This window comes from Typopeltis vanoorti, chromosome 16 (genome assembly GCF_054136105.1).
Source record: "Typopeltis vanoorti isolate ZY-2024b chromosome 16, IOZ_Tvanoo_1.0, whole genome shotgun sequence".
NCBI lineage: Eukaryota > Metazoa > Arthropoda > Arachnida > Uropygi > Thelyphonidae > Typopeltis > Typopeltis vanoorti.
Window position 1 is genome coordinate 57,974,374 of NC_143564.1, and position 17,485 is coordinate 57,991,858.

At 34.9% G+C, this 17,485-nt stretch overlaps 1 protein-coding gene across 1 annotated transcript in view; it reads left to right on the forward strand.

The window, feature by feature from the left end:
• Nucleotides 1-17,481, forward strand: part of LOC150098044 (uncharacterized) — a gene marked incomplete at its 3' end in the record, with an annotated part of 68,813 nt that extends 51,332 nt beyond the window's left edge. Inside the window, exons 12-15 of the mRNA XM_090406664.1 lie at nucleotides 1,774-1,853; nucleotides 12,093-12,215; nucleotides 14,663-14,783; nucleotides 17,335-17,481. Of these exons, the coding sequence (XP_090262790.1) occupies nucleotides 1,774-1,853; nucleotides 12,093-12,215; nucleotides 14,663-14,783; nucleotides 17,335-17,481 (471 nt within the window). The remainder of the gene's footprint in view (nucleotides 1-1,773; nucleotides 1,854-12,092; nucleotides 12,216-14,662; nucleotides 14,784-17,334) is intronic.
• Between the last annotated feature and the right edge of the window lie 4 nt (nucleotides 17,482-17,485).

Sequence of the window (17,485 nt, forward strand, 5' to 3'; positions counted from 1 at the left end):
TTTGAGAGAAAAATTATTCAATATGCCCTTGCTTTCATTTTACAAAGACTACATTTCTGAGGACGCATTCCCTAATATTCGCCGGCATGCTTTGAAGATGTGCGCTTTGTTAGGAAGCACATACTTATGTGAGCAGGTCTTCTCCAGAACGAAGCATGTGAAGTCCAAGACAAGAACTCAGATTACGGACTAATATCTCGAGAATACTCTGCGCATAACGACTTCCAACATTGATGCCAACATCGACAAGCTGGTCAAGGGAAAATATTGCAAAGTTTCCCATTGACATTGTAAAAAATGAATGTTTTCTTCATTAAATTATCTTTTTCCAAGTATTGATTGTATTTACTTATCATCAACCCAACCCCTGCCTACGCTCTTAAAGCTGAGTTTGTTTATTTTTATAGGATTTTATGTAAAGCATCAAATGCACAGCGTTCCTTGTGAATCTGGAAAGCATCTTACAATTCTAAATACCGCAGTATAGCTTAGTGACACGCGGGCCTCATTGAAATTTTTAATGCTGCCTGCATTGCATTTCTTTCTTTCTTTCCTTTTTAAAGCCATTTTACGTGATGGTGAATTAGCTGGTTTCATAGAAATTGAAGGATTTTCCTATCCTTTCACACACACACACACACACACACACACACACACACACACACACACACACACACACACACACACACACACACACACACACACACACACACACACACACACACACACACACACACACACACACACACACACACACACACACACACACATCATTATCATCATCATCTTGCGAAATATTCGCCTCATAGTCTTAGTTACTCTTTCTTTTGCAGTGTAACCTAAGTTTATCTCTCTCTTTGTATATCTATATAAGCTACATGAGTATTGCTCTAACACACTACTATCACTTTTCGTAATATTTTTTATCTAAGAAATCCACATACGAATACACATACCGGCGAATGAATTAGAAACCTTTATGTAGAAAGTTACTTGCGAGGCGTTCATGCAAATCACGTGCGTTCCCACGTGTTCTAGGCAATTATTTAAGACAGCTGCTGGTCGGTAATCGTCAATAGTGTTGATCACAATGGGAAAAACAAAAGCTCTTTCGGAATTCGATAAAGGACTTATTATGAGTTCCCGCCTGACTTGAACCAATTTGAAAATAGCAGAGCTCACTGGTTTCTCAAAAGGAGAGGATATCCCGTGTTTAATCAGTGGAAAAATAACCCCCACTGCTTTTCTAAGAGGTGTAACTGTGGCCCTAAGACCACAGACACGAGATCAGAGTCGGCTGTGAAGGCTTGTAGGACAAACAGAACTTTCTATGTGCATCAATTGACCTAAGCATTTAATGAAGGCTGTTCCCGACCCAGATATCACCGAACTATGCGCAAGAAAGAGAAGAGGATCGGTATTGACAGTCGCATGCCTGCATTGAATAAGTTTCTAATTCAGTGGCGGGTATGTGTCGTAGGAAAATAATATTATTATTACAGATTTATAATATCAAATCATGCAATATTTAACTTTGAAATTATAGCCATTGACTTAAGAATTGGAATTTCATTACAAGATAAAGTTCCATCATTTATACTGTCTCGTATAAGAAAACGGTTATGGAAAACATTCGTTTTCAGCCATTATTTACAGTTGCTTAAAGGTATTGTATACCAGATTGTTCATGTAACATGGTGTATTAACTTGAAATCATTCGAATATTTGAATTTTCTATAGAGTGTCCATATTAAAATGACTTTTTTTTTACAGTGCCTTATCCACACGTGGTACATATCTGCAGACATTCACTATTACTTCATTGCTCCATTAGTGCTCTATCCACTGTATAAGTAAGTTTTGCTTATTTTATATAAATTTTGCATGTCAGTACCTGTTTGCCAAACATTATCTTTCATGTTATTTGATCAGTACATACGTGTCGGTATTTTGCATTCACACAGTCGTGTTACTCAGATCCTAAGTAGGATAAAAATATAAATCAAGATTAAAACGGACAGTTGTTTCAAGATTCGATGTAACGATAGTTATAAAACTGGGAACACTGAAAAAAAAAGACAAATCTCAGCAAAAGATAAATTTAACGAGTAAATGGTAGATGGTAGAAATCACACAAGCCAGCACTAAGCTGAACATTTGGAATGCATGGTTCTAATAAAGTACTATTTGTTCCTTAAGCGGTTTATCGTGTTTTGTGCAACTAATCCGTTATATGAATAATGAGGTAAGGCAAGTGTTTCGATAATAATAAAATAATTTACATTTATAAAATATAATTTGCATCTTAGCTCAGGGTAATTTAAAAATTACTTTATTCAATTCTATCTTATGAAAACAAAAGTATATATAAGAATAAAAATATTTTAAAAAAATATATTGAGACTCCAAGGCTTGAAATTATTATTAATCAATAAATATGGCAGAAATATGTCCATGTAAAGGTATGTAGAGTGAAGTTTTCAAATAGCTAGTAGTTAGGACGAGGTACCTCCTAATATTCAATATTAAGAGCAAAATTTCTCTCTTTGCTCCTCATGTAAAGTTGATAAGAGTAGTCAACTCTTCGGTAACCTACTTTTTTATATCACTTCAACACCACGAGAGATTTGCAAAACAAACTTATGTATGCAGTTTGTAAGAAGATGATATTGGATACAAGATGCATGAACGGTCGTTATAAAAATACAAGGATTTAGATATTTTGCTACACAAGGAATTTAACATTTAGGAATCTTATTGGTAAGACAATTAAAAATCTAGAAAATTGACGCTTAATTACACGAAGATTTACTTTTTGGAGAAAAGAAGTTACGATAGCTTTACGTAAGTGTCCGGCCAGGCTAATATTTCAATATTTGGTTATGCAGTTGTGACACCACACTTTTTCCGAGTTATTCCTAATTTTTTTCTGTTATTAAGCTTTTTTTTTTTAAAAAAAAAAAAATCAAATTTGATTAAAATTCATCCCTCCTCAACAAATATGTAACTAATGATTATATCTTTTAAAATGGAGTCCTAAAAGTTAAAAAAGTTTGCTCTTCTATTATTATTATATTTATTGCTCTTTTTTTTTGGGGGGGGGGTACATTGAAGTTTACATTTTTATGATACATTGCGTGAAGGATAAGTTTCGAGATTATTGTTCGTTTTTTTTCGCCAACAGATGGCAGTAGTATTTTCTTCAGTAAATTGTTATTCTTCACGATGCACGTGCATAGACCCGACAGCCGATTATGCTTAAAGCAAAATTAGAAAGCAGTTCCGGAAGACTAAGCATAATTCTATTTCTCCATAAAAAGCACAGAATCGGCCAGTAAAAAATATTGGCAAAGTGATCCAGCACTATCAGATCAGAGTAACGTGTCGAAGAAAGGGATTAGAATATCCAAATTCTCATTAAATCTTTATTAGTTTTCAAAGAAAAAAAAAGTTTATTGCACTTATAGATCAGCAGAAAAGTCAAAAAGTACGCTTCTGTGGATTCTGTGCTTATGTTGACAATCTTAAGAGTTTCGCTATAAAGGTCACATAATTCTTAACCGAAAAACACTTTATTAGACTAGGACCAGTGCGTTTTTTTGTACACTTCGAGAGATTTTATAGATAAAGTAAAATGACAAGAGATCTTTACTACGTCAAATCAACGTTGAAAATTTGTTTAACAATAATGGATGCGTCATGACATACCAGCTGGAGCTATCGCGTTTCGAATCATTATATCCAAGGTTAGTGTTCGTAAGAATTTTGACACTTGATGACCAGACTTGATGAAAGATGGTAACTTAGTGTAAGATGAAACCTTTTAAACAATCAGTGTTATGTTTGCATTCGGTCTCCTTTTAAAAGGTAAAAAAAAAACCCGTCTTTATCATCTTTTTTTATGTGGCTCCAAACCATGAATGGTTGCAAATCTATAGTACAATTAGTACCGAGGTGGGAACAATTATGGAACTTTTTTCAGCCCATTTCAGGCTCTCCCACTATAAGTGGGAGAGCCTGAAATGGGCTGAAATGCCCTTAGCTTCAGACCGGGCCTGCACTTAAAAAGAATCTCCATCTAAATTAAGGGAATAATATCTTATTAAATAGTTTTTTGATTTAGTCAAAGATTTTAATAATATATGTTTATTTTCTAATCTCTATATTAGACATTGTGTTTAGTTGTTTAATATATAATTTATTACAATAACGTATCCATAAGTTTCATCTTTATTTATTTTTTTGACAAAGTTTATTATCTTCTTCATTTATACAAAATATTTACAAATATACAATTGAAGTATTACTATTACATTTTTGTTCACTACAAATATTCAGTATTTAATGTTAAGTGAATATCTTACTTAAATATATAAATAATAATAACTAACAATGTATTTTCCATTTTTCCATACATATTTACAATTATTCATTTCATGTGTTAAGAGAGAGATATTTTTCATATTAACGATATTGGTTGTGGAATAATTCTTTTTTTTTTTTTTTAGATAAATATACATAATTTTTTTTTCAGCATTTTGTCATTTACATTTTTATTTTCATCTGCAGTTTAAGTAATTCTCAAATTATATTCATGGTTTCTTTTTTGGTATCAGCAGGGAATGCTGAATGGATTCATTTCAGTTTTTCACAATGCTATTTTTAAATTGAAAATAATATTAATAATATATTTTTTATGAATAATAATACTGCATTTTACGTTTTTCACATTATGTACAATGATTAATATAATATGCTAAGAGTAATCTCTTTCATTTTGACAATATTGGTTATGGATTAAATTTGTATAAATATATATACTAGTTTTTTTTTTTTTTTACATTTTATCCGTTACATTTCTATTTCAAAATTAACAACAAATAATAATAATAATACATTTTTTAAATTACATTACATAATACATTTTTTACAGTTATTACATACATTACATACATTTGATTACATATGATACAAAATTATTTACATTTGTTTACATATAATACTTACATTGGTTTTCATGCGATACATACTTTACATGCATTTGGTTACATATGACAGATAATTTTTTATTCTTTTTTTTGTCTTGGATGAGATGTAATTTCTCAACTTTCATCCTCGAAGCTTATTTGTAAGCTTATCTGAGGATGACACCAGCTGGTTATTATTTATTGGTTTGTTTGCTGTGTTAGGAAGCTACAAAATCTATGATTAAGAAATTCGCGCGCACGCACACACACACACACACACACACACACACACACACACACACACACACACACACACACACACACACTGACTTGGAATGTATTGATGCGTCGCTGAACTGGAAGCCTGAACACGAATATATTGTGTTTCCTTAAGTTTGTATGGTATTTTGGGTGCGTGTTTCTTGTTCATAGTATATCCTTAGAGCTCTTTTCAGGCTATTTGTAAGGTTTCTGTATTCAAAAGGTAATTTGTTTATGATGTCTGGAATGTAGAAGTTTTCTTGTGGCCTTTCCATAGTGATTATTGTATTTATATGTGATATAATTAGTTGTCTGAGGTCTTGTTATGAGGTATGTATTTCTGACTGTCCTGTAGTTGGCATCGAAATAATGTTTTAGCAAAGCTGTCAGTATTATATATAGCGACATAAATATGTTTTGCTGTCAGTATTTTGTGTTCTGACTTTGCAATGTATATAAGGTCGTTATTGTCTCTTTGTTCCCAAAAGACCAGTTTTATCATTTCGTACTGTAGCGACATTAATCTATTCAATTTGTAGGGGGCACAGAAAGCATACGTTGTTATAGCAGATCTTAGTATATTTTGGCATAGTGCTTTGTATATTAGTGTTTTTTGGCGTATGGGAATTATGTCTTTTAACTTGTAGAGTTTGCCACTTATTGTTCGGAGTTTGTTGTGTAGATGATTTATGTGGCTATTCCAGTTCATATCTGCATCGAAGTAAATTCCAAGATAGATATCGTATTGTATCAATCTGAGTGACTGTAGTGGTTTTCTGTGTTTTTTATGTTGGAGACTGGATGTTGGATGGTTATATATTTGTTATCAACTGGTCGAGTCAGTGGATTTCTGAATATCATTAATTTTGTCTTATCTGAGTTTAAGTGTATGGAGTTTTTCGTGAGCCAGTCTGTGATCAGACTAGCTCACTACTACTACTACTACTACTACTTGGAGAAGGCATATGACCGGGTTCCTCGGGATAAGCTTTCGTAAGTAGTACAGGAGTATGGAGTGGATGACTAACTATTAGCTGCCATCAAGTTCCTGTATGAATGCCCAGAGTTTTGTGTCAGGGTAAACAGCACAAAGTCTGAACCTTTCACAGTCTCTGTTGGCTTCCGCTAAGGGTGTGTTCTGTCACCCCTCCTTTTCATAATATTTATGGACTGGATTGATAGGCACAGCTGATGCAGTGAGTGTGTCAGAATTGGAAGATGTAGCATTGGACGTCTGCTTTTTGCAGATGACCTAGTTCTGCTTAGCTCTTCCACAGATGACCTCCAGCGGACGCTGGATAGGTTTGTAGTTGTTTGTGCAGGCGCCGGAATGAGGATCAGTGTGGCCAAAACTGAAACATTTGTGATCTCAAGACAGCCATCCCAGTGCACTCTACATGTAAGTGGAGTTCCAATGAGGCAAGTGGAGAAGTTTAAATACCTTGGGTCCATATTCGCGAATGATAGAAAGCGGGACGTAGAGCTAGATACTCGAATTGGCTTAGCAAGCTCAATATTGCGGGAGCTTGGCCGTTCGGTAGTATTGAAGCGGGAGTTAAGCCAGAAGACAAAGCTGGCTGTCTTCAATACCGTCTATGTCCCCATCCTCACCTATGGTTATGAGAGTTGGGTAATGACCGAAAGAATGCGGACACGAATCCAAGCGGCTGAAATGAGGTTCCTTCGTGGGGTTGCGGGGCTGACACGACTCGACAGAGTCAGAAGCTCTGCAATTCAGGAAACCCTCAATACTCAACCGCTGCATCTCCGTGTTGAGAGATCACAGTTATATTGGTATGGGCACCTGGTCAGAATGCCACAAGAGAGGCTCCCTCAGCAGGCCCTCTTTGCCAAGCCAGAGGGTGGGAGGCCACGTGGAAGGCCAAGGACTCGCTGGATAGATTATATCCAAAACCTTGGGTGGATACGTTTGGGAATCCCACCAGAACACCTGAGCTTAGTGGCAGAGGATCGTGACCATTGGAAGTTCCTCTTGCAGCTGTTGCCCCCACAATTAGGAAAGGTGGGCCTTGAAGATGCATGTATGTATGTATTATAGCTGTATCGTCTGCGTATTGGAGTATCTTACTTTTGAGGGGTAGCTGATTATTATCGTCCGTGTAAATGTTGCATAGAGTTGGGGAGAATACAGCTCCCTGTGGCACTCCACAGGTTACTGGTAGCTCTCTACTTCGGTTTGACTCGATACGTGTGATATGCTTTCTATTTTGGAGGTAGTTTGTAAACCACCTGTGAAGAGGCCCGTCTATTCCAACATGCCTCAACTTTTCTAACAAGGTTTGATGTGTAAGTGTATCGAATGCTTTAGTTAGATCAATAAAGCCTACCATGGCAATTTTGTTTTTGTCTAAGGCGGTATTAATTACGTTTGTAAAGTCTTCCAAGAGAGATGTTGTTCCGTTATTTTTCTGAAAACCATATTGTGTTTTAGGGATAATATGAACGGTCTCTGCATATGGTGTGAGTTTCTTCAGTACGATCTGCTTCATAATTTGATTGATAATTGGTAATGTTGCTATGGGTCTGTAATTGCTGATTAAATTTCTGTTTCCATGCTTGCATATGGATGTGATTATGGTGGTCTTTAGCATACTTGGTATCTGTCCTGTTTTAAATATTTTATTTATTAATTTTAGTAGGATAGGACCTAAGCAAGTTGTATGTTTCTTGATATCCTTAGGTTTTATACCATCAATTTCTGGGCGTTTATTTGATTTGATTTGAAGTATTGCAGAGAGAAGTTCTGCTTCTTTTATGGTTTGGAACCATAATGTCTATTTTGATTGTGGTCCAAGCGGATGATCACGTTTTGTGATTGGGGGAATATTTCTGTGTAGTTCTTGTATGGAGTCTGCAAAGTATTGGTTAAAGTCATTTGCTAGTTATTGGATAGGTTTTGCGTCTTTCATGAAGCTGTGTTTTATTACGGAGGCGATGGTGTTGGGAATACAATCTAGCATCTCGCTGATCAGGTGCCAGGTTTGTTTCATGTTGTTTTGTGCAGAGGTTAGTTTGTCTCTGTAGTAGCTTCTTTTTGCATTTCTTATTTGTGTTATAAGACAATTCCTTGTTATCTTATATTCGGTTTTTAAAGCTCTGTTATTTGGATATCGCTTTAATTCTTTCCACAGAGCGTCCTTTCTGTGTATTTCTAGGATTAAGTTTTGTGTTATCCAAGGATTTTGGGTTGTTTTTGAGCGAATTCTGATTTTCTTTGCAGCTTTCTTATATATTTCCCCCAGTGTGAGTTTAATATTGTTGTATAAGATATCTGCTGAATCTGATGCCATGTGTTCCCAGTTGGTATTTCTTATTTCGTGGTTGACTACTTCTTCGTCTATTATTGTTTTGTGTTGCTTTTCTTCTGTGGGGCGTTGCATGGATATTGTCTTAGTGTGCAGGTTTAGAGCCGTGAAGTAATGATCTGCTACTTTGCATTTTATGACTGATGCAGTTTAACTGTTTGGTGGTGCTCGGACGTTTATATGATCTAGGCAGGATACAGTGATAGTATTTCCGAATATTTCTTTTCTAGTAAATGATGTTATTGTTGGTATTAGACTATACATGGATAGGGTGTCTAGGTATTGTGCAGTGTTGTTCTGGTTTTCGTTAGCAATATTTATGTTTATGTCGCCGATTATCATTAGGTATTCGGTTGAGCATATTTCTTAGCGTGAAAGCCAGCAATTGATTTCGTGCAAGAATTTTATCATGTTTAAGTTTGGTGGCCTGTAAATTGCATTTAGTATTATGGGATGCTGTCTATTTGTGGTATTAGTGATTTCGAGGCAAAGGATTTCAGCATGCTCAAATTGATAGGCCGTTTCTTTTGCTATTAATTTATGTTCAATAAATATGCATATTCCACTCCCTCTTTTTGTTTAGCGGCATGATCTATGTTGTTGGAAGCCTGGAATTTGGAAAGCAGTCGCTTCGTCATTAGTTATGGATACTTCTGTTAGGACCCATATATTAATAATATCAGTGTAATTCTTCAGATAAATCTGTAACAATAACCAATGTTTTCGGATGCTTCTGATGTTAATATGTAAGATCGAGAGTTCTCTCGCTTGTACTGTTGTTGTTTCCATGCATCAAGTGAGTCAAAAGTACAATTTCTGATGTATTCTGGTGTAATTCTGGTTCACATTCATTTTTGTTGTGTTGAGGTCTTCTTTTTGAACTAAATTGTAGTCTTTTGTTTCACTCTGGCAGCCTATCTATGTCTTCCAAGCTTTTTATTTGTATTGACTTTGCGGTTTGTGACTGTCTTTGATCCACAAAAATTGATAGTTTTTGTCTATTTTTGCTTTTCTTGCTTGTTACAAATTCTGATTGAAAGGTGTTAAATATTCAGATAGAAAGAGTGGTGTATTGTTTTGCGTTGCGTTTAAGTCCTTGACAACTGTTTTTTTCAGTCTGCTGGCTTTTATGAGATTGTCTCTTGCAGCCTTGTTTGTCAGACGAACTATGACTGGTGCGGGTTGTGGCGAGCCTTGTTTTTTGTTCTTCTTGGGAATCCGATTTATGGTCTAAATATCATTATGCTGTAGGGGTATGTCAGTTGCATGGCCTAACTTTAAAACTACGTCTCTGAGATTTTCTGTGGATTCAGTTTCTGGAAGACCGTTCATGACATGGTCTTCTTTATGTTGCTGTTGATTTAAAAGTTCATATTGTAGTTTTAGGGAATTAAATTCTTGACGGAGTTCGGATGTGTCTTTTATCAATTTGTGTTGCCTGTCAGTTAGTATGTTAATGCTGATTTTAATGTCTTTTACCGTTCGTAAGACTTCTTCGACTGTTGTATTATTAAATTTAACAAACTCTTCATATTCGCTAATTTTTTTTGTTATTTGTTTATTCTGTTTATCAAATAGTTCTTGGACAAGACCTACTAAGCTGGCTTTTATATTTTCTAAACCTTTTTCTAGTAATAAATTTACGGAATTCAAATTATCAGACTCGCCGGTATTTTGTTGTTTGTTCAGTTCATCGTCCGATTCTGCCTCCGGCATAATCAGTTGTGCTGTGGGTGGCGGCGTTTCTTTGTTCTCTCTGCACTATATAGTGAATAATAATAATAATAATAATAATAATAATAATAATAATAATAATAATAATAATAATTTTGCACTGGGTTGTTCAGTTCATAAAATGTATGGAATATCTTCACATTATTCCTCTCGTCAATCAGAAAGTATTTTCTATTGACGTACCCAAAAATACTGCACGCACATCTACGTCACTACCGTTCATAAGCATTCTTGAAAGAAATGACTAATATTGGATTATTCACGAGAATATGCTGCTAGAAAACTTACCTTGCGATATACAATGTAAGATTCATGAATTAAAAGGAAATTGATAACTGGAAATATATATATTAACATCCTAAATTACATACACTATTTCAGGCTTCTGAGATTCACCAAGAAAATGCTGAATCTTAGATAAAGTTTGATGTCAATTGCATGTTGATGACAATAGATCTGTAATATTTTATTATGCGAAAGATTCTGAAATAGATAATCGAGAAATATGAAGAAAGTTTCAGGCCTGAAGGCAATTCCAATTGGCACATCATAGAGTATTCCAAGTCGAATGTACCTTCTACGGGAATGCTCTTAATTCAACAGGATTGTAGAAATCTCCACAATGCTAAATTGGCATGATGATAAGCTATCACCTGAGCTGTACTCCTTCAATTACTTAACAGCAAGTATTTTCGTATCGGACCCATTTTTAAAGTATCAGAGGATGTGTGTTGTCAAGAGGAGAATTTGAATTTCTCGAAACATGAATAAGTGGATAATTGCAACTATCATTACTAAAACTATTATAAGTAATAATAGTGCGAATACTTCTTATAAGCAATAAGTATGTGAGTAATGTTTATAAAGCCATTATGAGAAGTATTCACACAATAGTAATGTGGTTTCTGAGAAAGAAACTGGTTGTTTCAGTTAAGGATAATAATGACCGTATGACAATCATTGGCTCGGAAGACAGCAATGGTTCTTTATAGAAGAATTAAATTAAATCGGTTCATAACAGTAAGCTGAAACTTGAAGGCACTCATACTGTAATAGTCGAAGTGGAATGTATATTGCTTTCTACCAGATGCTCAGCGTTCTAAAAAAAAAATAAATAAAAAGACACAAAATTTATTATCGCAAATCTCGCTCTTTATATCGATAACGCCCGAAAGTGGAGGTCACAACCTTGTATTTTTTGACATCACTTATGACGGCGAAGAAGAAAGGCAATGTCCTCAGTAAAGAGGGCAGGTCATTGACTTCGCTTCTGTTTATGAACGATTCATAATTAATATACTACTATTCGCTACAAATCAATGCTATCTTCAATTGAACTTCCACTTCTACTTGGGAAAGCAATATGAATATGGACCAAATAATATCGACGTTAACTGAATATGATGGGCATTAAGTAATTCAACTCAGGTGTGGGATATGGTTCGAATGGAAGTAGTGATTAAAATAAAATCCCTCAAATATTGAATAAATAGATTTATCTGAATAAGTTTAAATGAGTTGTCGTTGGATGCATTTTAAACAGAACAAGGTTCATCTGTATCCTCCTTGGTAAAACACTCCATCACTTTGATTGAGATTTTTTCTAGGTTAGAGTACCTCCTTACTCATACGACCTCGTTTTTTAAAAACACTTTAGTTATGTTTGTTCAACCAAAACTCCGCTATTAGTATTTACTTGCAAACTATATGCATATTCTAATGTTTCTTTTTTTATGAATGTGTATTAATTACAAAATTAAGTCCAACGATTTCCTGAGATTTTTTTAAAATTTCTTTTTTGCAGGTGGCCAGTGGTGGGTTTCATGGTTATGATATTCATTTCTCTGGCGGGAATGGCAGTTACTGCCGCAGTGACCATTATTAATGATTTCTACCCAACTATCATATATTTCACTCCTGATGAGCCGTAAGTAAAACATTTGGTACTTGTGTAATATTAAACACATTGGTTACTGTAGGAGTCAAACTTTGTAAATTACTGCTTTGCAATAAAGCCAAGAATTAAAGATGACGGCAATAATCAGTAATAATTATATTTCGAATAATTTCTTCTTTTGCATTCTGACAAAAGATAAAATAGTTTATAATGTTTTGTTTATCTTCATTGCTATACTCGAGATACTTCTGCAATTATTTTAATCTGCTGTTGTTTTTTCGTATGACTTTTATGATGCTTAAGAAGAAAGTTATCCCATCTCTTTTTTTGCAGATACCGCCATTTAATTTGACGAGATAATTCTCTCTCTCTCTCTCTCTCTCTGGTCTCTTTTTTCATCGATTAAATATGCATGTCTTCGTACAAACGATGAAGTAGCAAAAGATGGATTGAACTAATTTCCATGAATACGTGAGATACATGCAAAAAGTGACTACTAAGCGATTATTTATGATTTATGATCGAATTACGTGGCCATCTGTTGCATTTTTACGTAATGCCAAATACTTGGACAACTATCAAGAAATCACTATCCATATTCACTCGAGTGACCAGTAAAATGTCCGTTTGTAAACAATGAAAAAAAAGTGTTTTCACTTTGTAAAAAAAACTGCAAGAAATGCTACAGTGATAAATAAAGTATGCATAAAAATGAAAACAAAAATGAATACTATATATAATATATAATGAATAGCAGCGAGAATGCTTGCTGGGTACGCTAGAGCCTATTTTGTGGTAAAAGACCACACCACGAGAGGGCGAAGTTCACACTTGACAGGAGAACTGTGTTGGCCCCTCTAGTGTTTTGGATAGATATATAAAAAAAGTTCATTTTGCAGTCTGAACATATAATTCTGTAACTTCTTTTCCTATAAATATTGAATTAGTTATGTTTCTCATTGGAATTTGTTCCCTGAATATTATTTAGTTTAGTTATTATTAATATTTATCCGTAGAAGACAAGAAAGAAAAGTCCCTTGGCCTTAGGGAAGAGAATGTTTGTCTTCCCTAGCGGCAGCAGGGAAGGAAAGGGAGGCTTCAAATTACATAGACAACAACTTTCAGAAAAGCTATTAGACCCCAAGCCGATTGCAATTTTGAGTCAAATAACACAGGGGTTCATTTATAAACTTAGTTTCATATATAAAACAGCATTCGACTACACAATAGATATGCTTTAAAACAATCTGTATGTTAATTTAATTGTGATAAACTTTTAGTGCAGTGAAAGGTATAATTTCCAGAAAAACTCCTTGGAAATGCCAATTGATGAGTCGCCATATTTACCCGTTATATGACTGCAAACAATCTATGAATACGAGTCATCCTTGTTAATATTCTTTCTTTCTTTGCTTAATCATGGTTAATAATATTACTTTTTCGTACTACCATTGGCTGATATTTCATTATACGTGTGTCTTCTCGCTTTGGTTGAGCATCACTGTGCCACTGTCGGAAGAGCCACCTCTTGGTTGAAAAGAGAGCTGACTGCAGTACTGTCGAAGGCGCATAAGACATGAAGATACAATTTTAATAAGCACTTTTTAAATGAAAGCGAGTTATCCCTTCTCATAGGGAATAGCAAGGTTGGTACTTCCTTAAATAGTAATTTTGCCCACACAAAATAGATAAACCAAAAAGAAAACGCATTGCGTTTTCCTGCCGCGTCATAACTTTAGTTGCTACAACTTCTCTTTCAGCACAATTAAGAACGTATAAGTGGCATACGCTCAAATATGCCACGTATACTTTCTTTTCTATACTTTCTTTGCTTTGCTTTTTTATTATTTCAATCGCGATGTCATCAAATAGTTTAACAACAATTGCGCAGTGTGTGCGTGCGTGCGTGTGTGTGTGTGTGTGTGTGTGTGTGTGTGTGTGTGTGTGTGTGTGTGTGTGTGTGTGTGTGTGTGTGTGTGTGTGTGTGTGTGTGTGTGTGTGTGTGTGTGTGTGTGTGTGTGTGTGTGTGTGTGTGTGTGTGTGTGTGTGTGTGTGTGTGTGACCAGAAATATCACATAGACAAAAGGAAATCAGGAAGGAAAAGAGAGAGAGAGAGAGAGACATTACTAACTATTTCCTCTTTGGAAGGCAAGTTTTTTTTTTATCTTAAACAGAAATGGATGAACACCCGCTTATTTTTTATGGAACGGAAATTACCAGTGTGACTTCCTCAGTAACGCAAGTAACAATGTTGAAATAAACAACGAAGCACCGGATCCTACTTGACCCACACCCAGGAACATTACACCTGCATAAATATCATCTAGTGATTTGGTTTCGAAAGTTTTTGATTACAAAAAGCTCTTAAACGTTTATTTGTAGACATCATGTGAAACATTTTTGGTATACGCAGTTTTTATATGATCATTATACTTCATTTTTCTTAAATAATCTTTTTTTTAATATTTACTGAACAGATTCACCAAGAAAATGCTGAATCTTGTCTACTTCCGTCCGTATCCTCATCTTGGGACGTACTGTGTTGGACTAGCTTTGGGATATATTGTATGGAAACATCGAAACATGAAAATGAAACCAGTAAGTAGAATATTCATTATTCGTTTATTCTGAATTAAGCATAAACAAATATTCACTTGTTACCTAACGAAAATACACATTCACTCTAAACGAAGAGAAATCTCTTCGGAAAATGAAGAGTAAAATTTAGGTTTCAACATTTAGTAAACCATCCACCCACTTACATTTACACAGAAGTGCATAAAGAAAATTCATTTTGCTTCTATAGCTTACTAATTTGGTGGGCTAAGTGGTTAGCGTGTCCAACAAACAGGCTGTGGATTTGAATCCCACCAGGGCATTAGTGTTTGTGGAATGCCTTTAGGTAGAGATGAATTTCATCGTTTAGTATGAGGCCAACGCCACATTTTTTGTTGAAAGCCTGAAATGACTTAAAACGATCCATGTTCTCTAGAATAGGTTTCCAAATTATCCAACCTCCCCTCTAACCTAAGTAAGGTATACTACTGTATTATTATTATTATTATTACGTAACACCTCCAGGGAGTCCAAAGACTCACCGAGGGAGGGTGCCTACTCTACAACTCTCCATCTCCACCAAACTCAACTACCTTCATCATCTACACCAACGCCATTTACCGCCGACCACCACTAGTATTTTTACAGACAATCACAAACATCCATGCCCAAGGCGGGATTCGAACCCTCAGCCTTTTGGCTGGAGAGCAGATACGCTAACCACTCGGCCAATCAGGCGGGCATTATAGGTTTAAACTTTTCATGGTGGAAGAGTATTCGCATAAAAAAGTCATCGGGAAAATGCGTGGTTACATATTTAAATGAACTGATTGTTGGAATAACAGAACAACTAAGAAATATTTCCAGATGTGTTGTAAAGATGAATATAAAACGGATGCATGCATTTTATCTCGTGTGACACCTAAGCTCTCTCAATGAAACCTGCTCATCTCATAATTTTCTTTTGATAATAATTCAGAGTTGGCCGTTATACCGTAGAAAGAAATCTGTATGAAACTTGTGTTTATGTATCTATTTACTTACTATTCGTATTACTTTGCTCTGAACACAATAAGGAAGAAAATATGAACCTTCTCCCTTTGTATAAAGAAAACAGTATCTTAAAATCTTAAGATTTTAAGTCAAGCAGTGAGAGTCACTGAAATTTCTTGTTATAAGAATATCCTTAAGGTCCATATTTCGCCTACCGTAATTCCGTGTTCAGTTATTAGGTAATCAAACAGCAATACATGACTTGCAAAATATGAAACGTCAAATATAATGAATGAACAAAAAAATCAGGGCAATTTGAATGCAGTGGCGACCGGTGAAAATATTTTAAGTGGGCGTGCTGCATATAAAAAATAAAAAAAAAATTCATTTTTTTCGCTAATCAGTTACCAATTTATTAATAAGTATATCTACATATTCGAAAATATATAAATTTACATACTTCGAAAATTTTGGAGACTCGCCGATATTCGTTTGCACTTGTTACAGTACGTAATAAGTGAATCCGACACTGCTCGCTGAGCAGTGTCGCTACAAATAAATTGTATGCGCGTTATTTCTGTTATTTTTTTTTCTCATAGAAATAACGCTCGCAAGCATACAATTTATCTGTAGCGAAACTGCTCCACGAGCAATGTCGGATTTACTTGTTATGTGCAGTGACAAGTGCAAACGAATATCGGCGCATGTAGCTGCAATTGGCCAAACCTGATAATTCCGACACTTATGATCGCAGTGCATTTGCTTCGTAATCTAAAGCGTTAATCGAACAATTTCAATTATTAACTATTCAATCAAAGTCGAAACATAAGCTTTAACCCTTGACATGATGTATTGCGTTTATATAATGTTGTAAGCATTGTTGTTATTTATAAACACAAACAAAATTTAATTTTTTCGTTATTTCCTTGGGGATGCTACAGTGTCACAGTGCTTATGTACGTGCCGCCACTGTTTGAACGTAAAAGAAATGGCCAAAAAGACATCGTTTACTTCTTTTTCTTCTCGTCTTCTCAGATACACCTTTGCAGGTTGCATCGTACAATTGATTTTGAAGAAGACTGCATAACCCGATTCATCTAAAAAATCCTAAAACATTTAGTATCTAAAAACAAAGAGACATCCCACTTAGTGAGAATGTAGGAAGGAACTAGCTGCAATTTAGACAAGTAGTACTAGAATAAAAAATGCTTTAATTGTTTAGAATATAAATTCTGAATCATTTTGAAATTTTCAATTGAAATGCCATTAAGAAAACATTAATAAAAGTATGCCTCTAAAACGTTCCTTATAAATTGCAGCTTATATCATTTCTACGTTTCAGTAGTCTGTTTCACTATTCTCTCTCTCTCTCTCTCTCTCTCTCTCTCTCTCTCTCTATTTTTTTTCATATTAGATGATTTTAGATTTTATCTATGGACCTTGTCTTCATTAAGGTAGGACTAAAAGAAAAAAGTACAAAGTGAATTTTTTAAAATCATCACTTCTCTTTGATTTACTTATTGTTAATTCACTAATTTCTTCGCACGTTTGCGGTTAATTTAGAAACTTAAGAGAGTTTTCCTTCATTGTTTTTTTTTAGATAGTCCAGTTGTTGGGATGGTGTGCCGCAATTGCATTGAACGTATCGATAATGTTTGGTACATATGAATGGAACAGAGGCTACCTTCCTGGTCTTGACATAGCAGTGCCATACGCTATGCTCCATAGGACAGGATGGGGTATTGGCATCG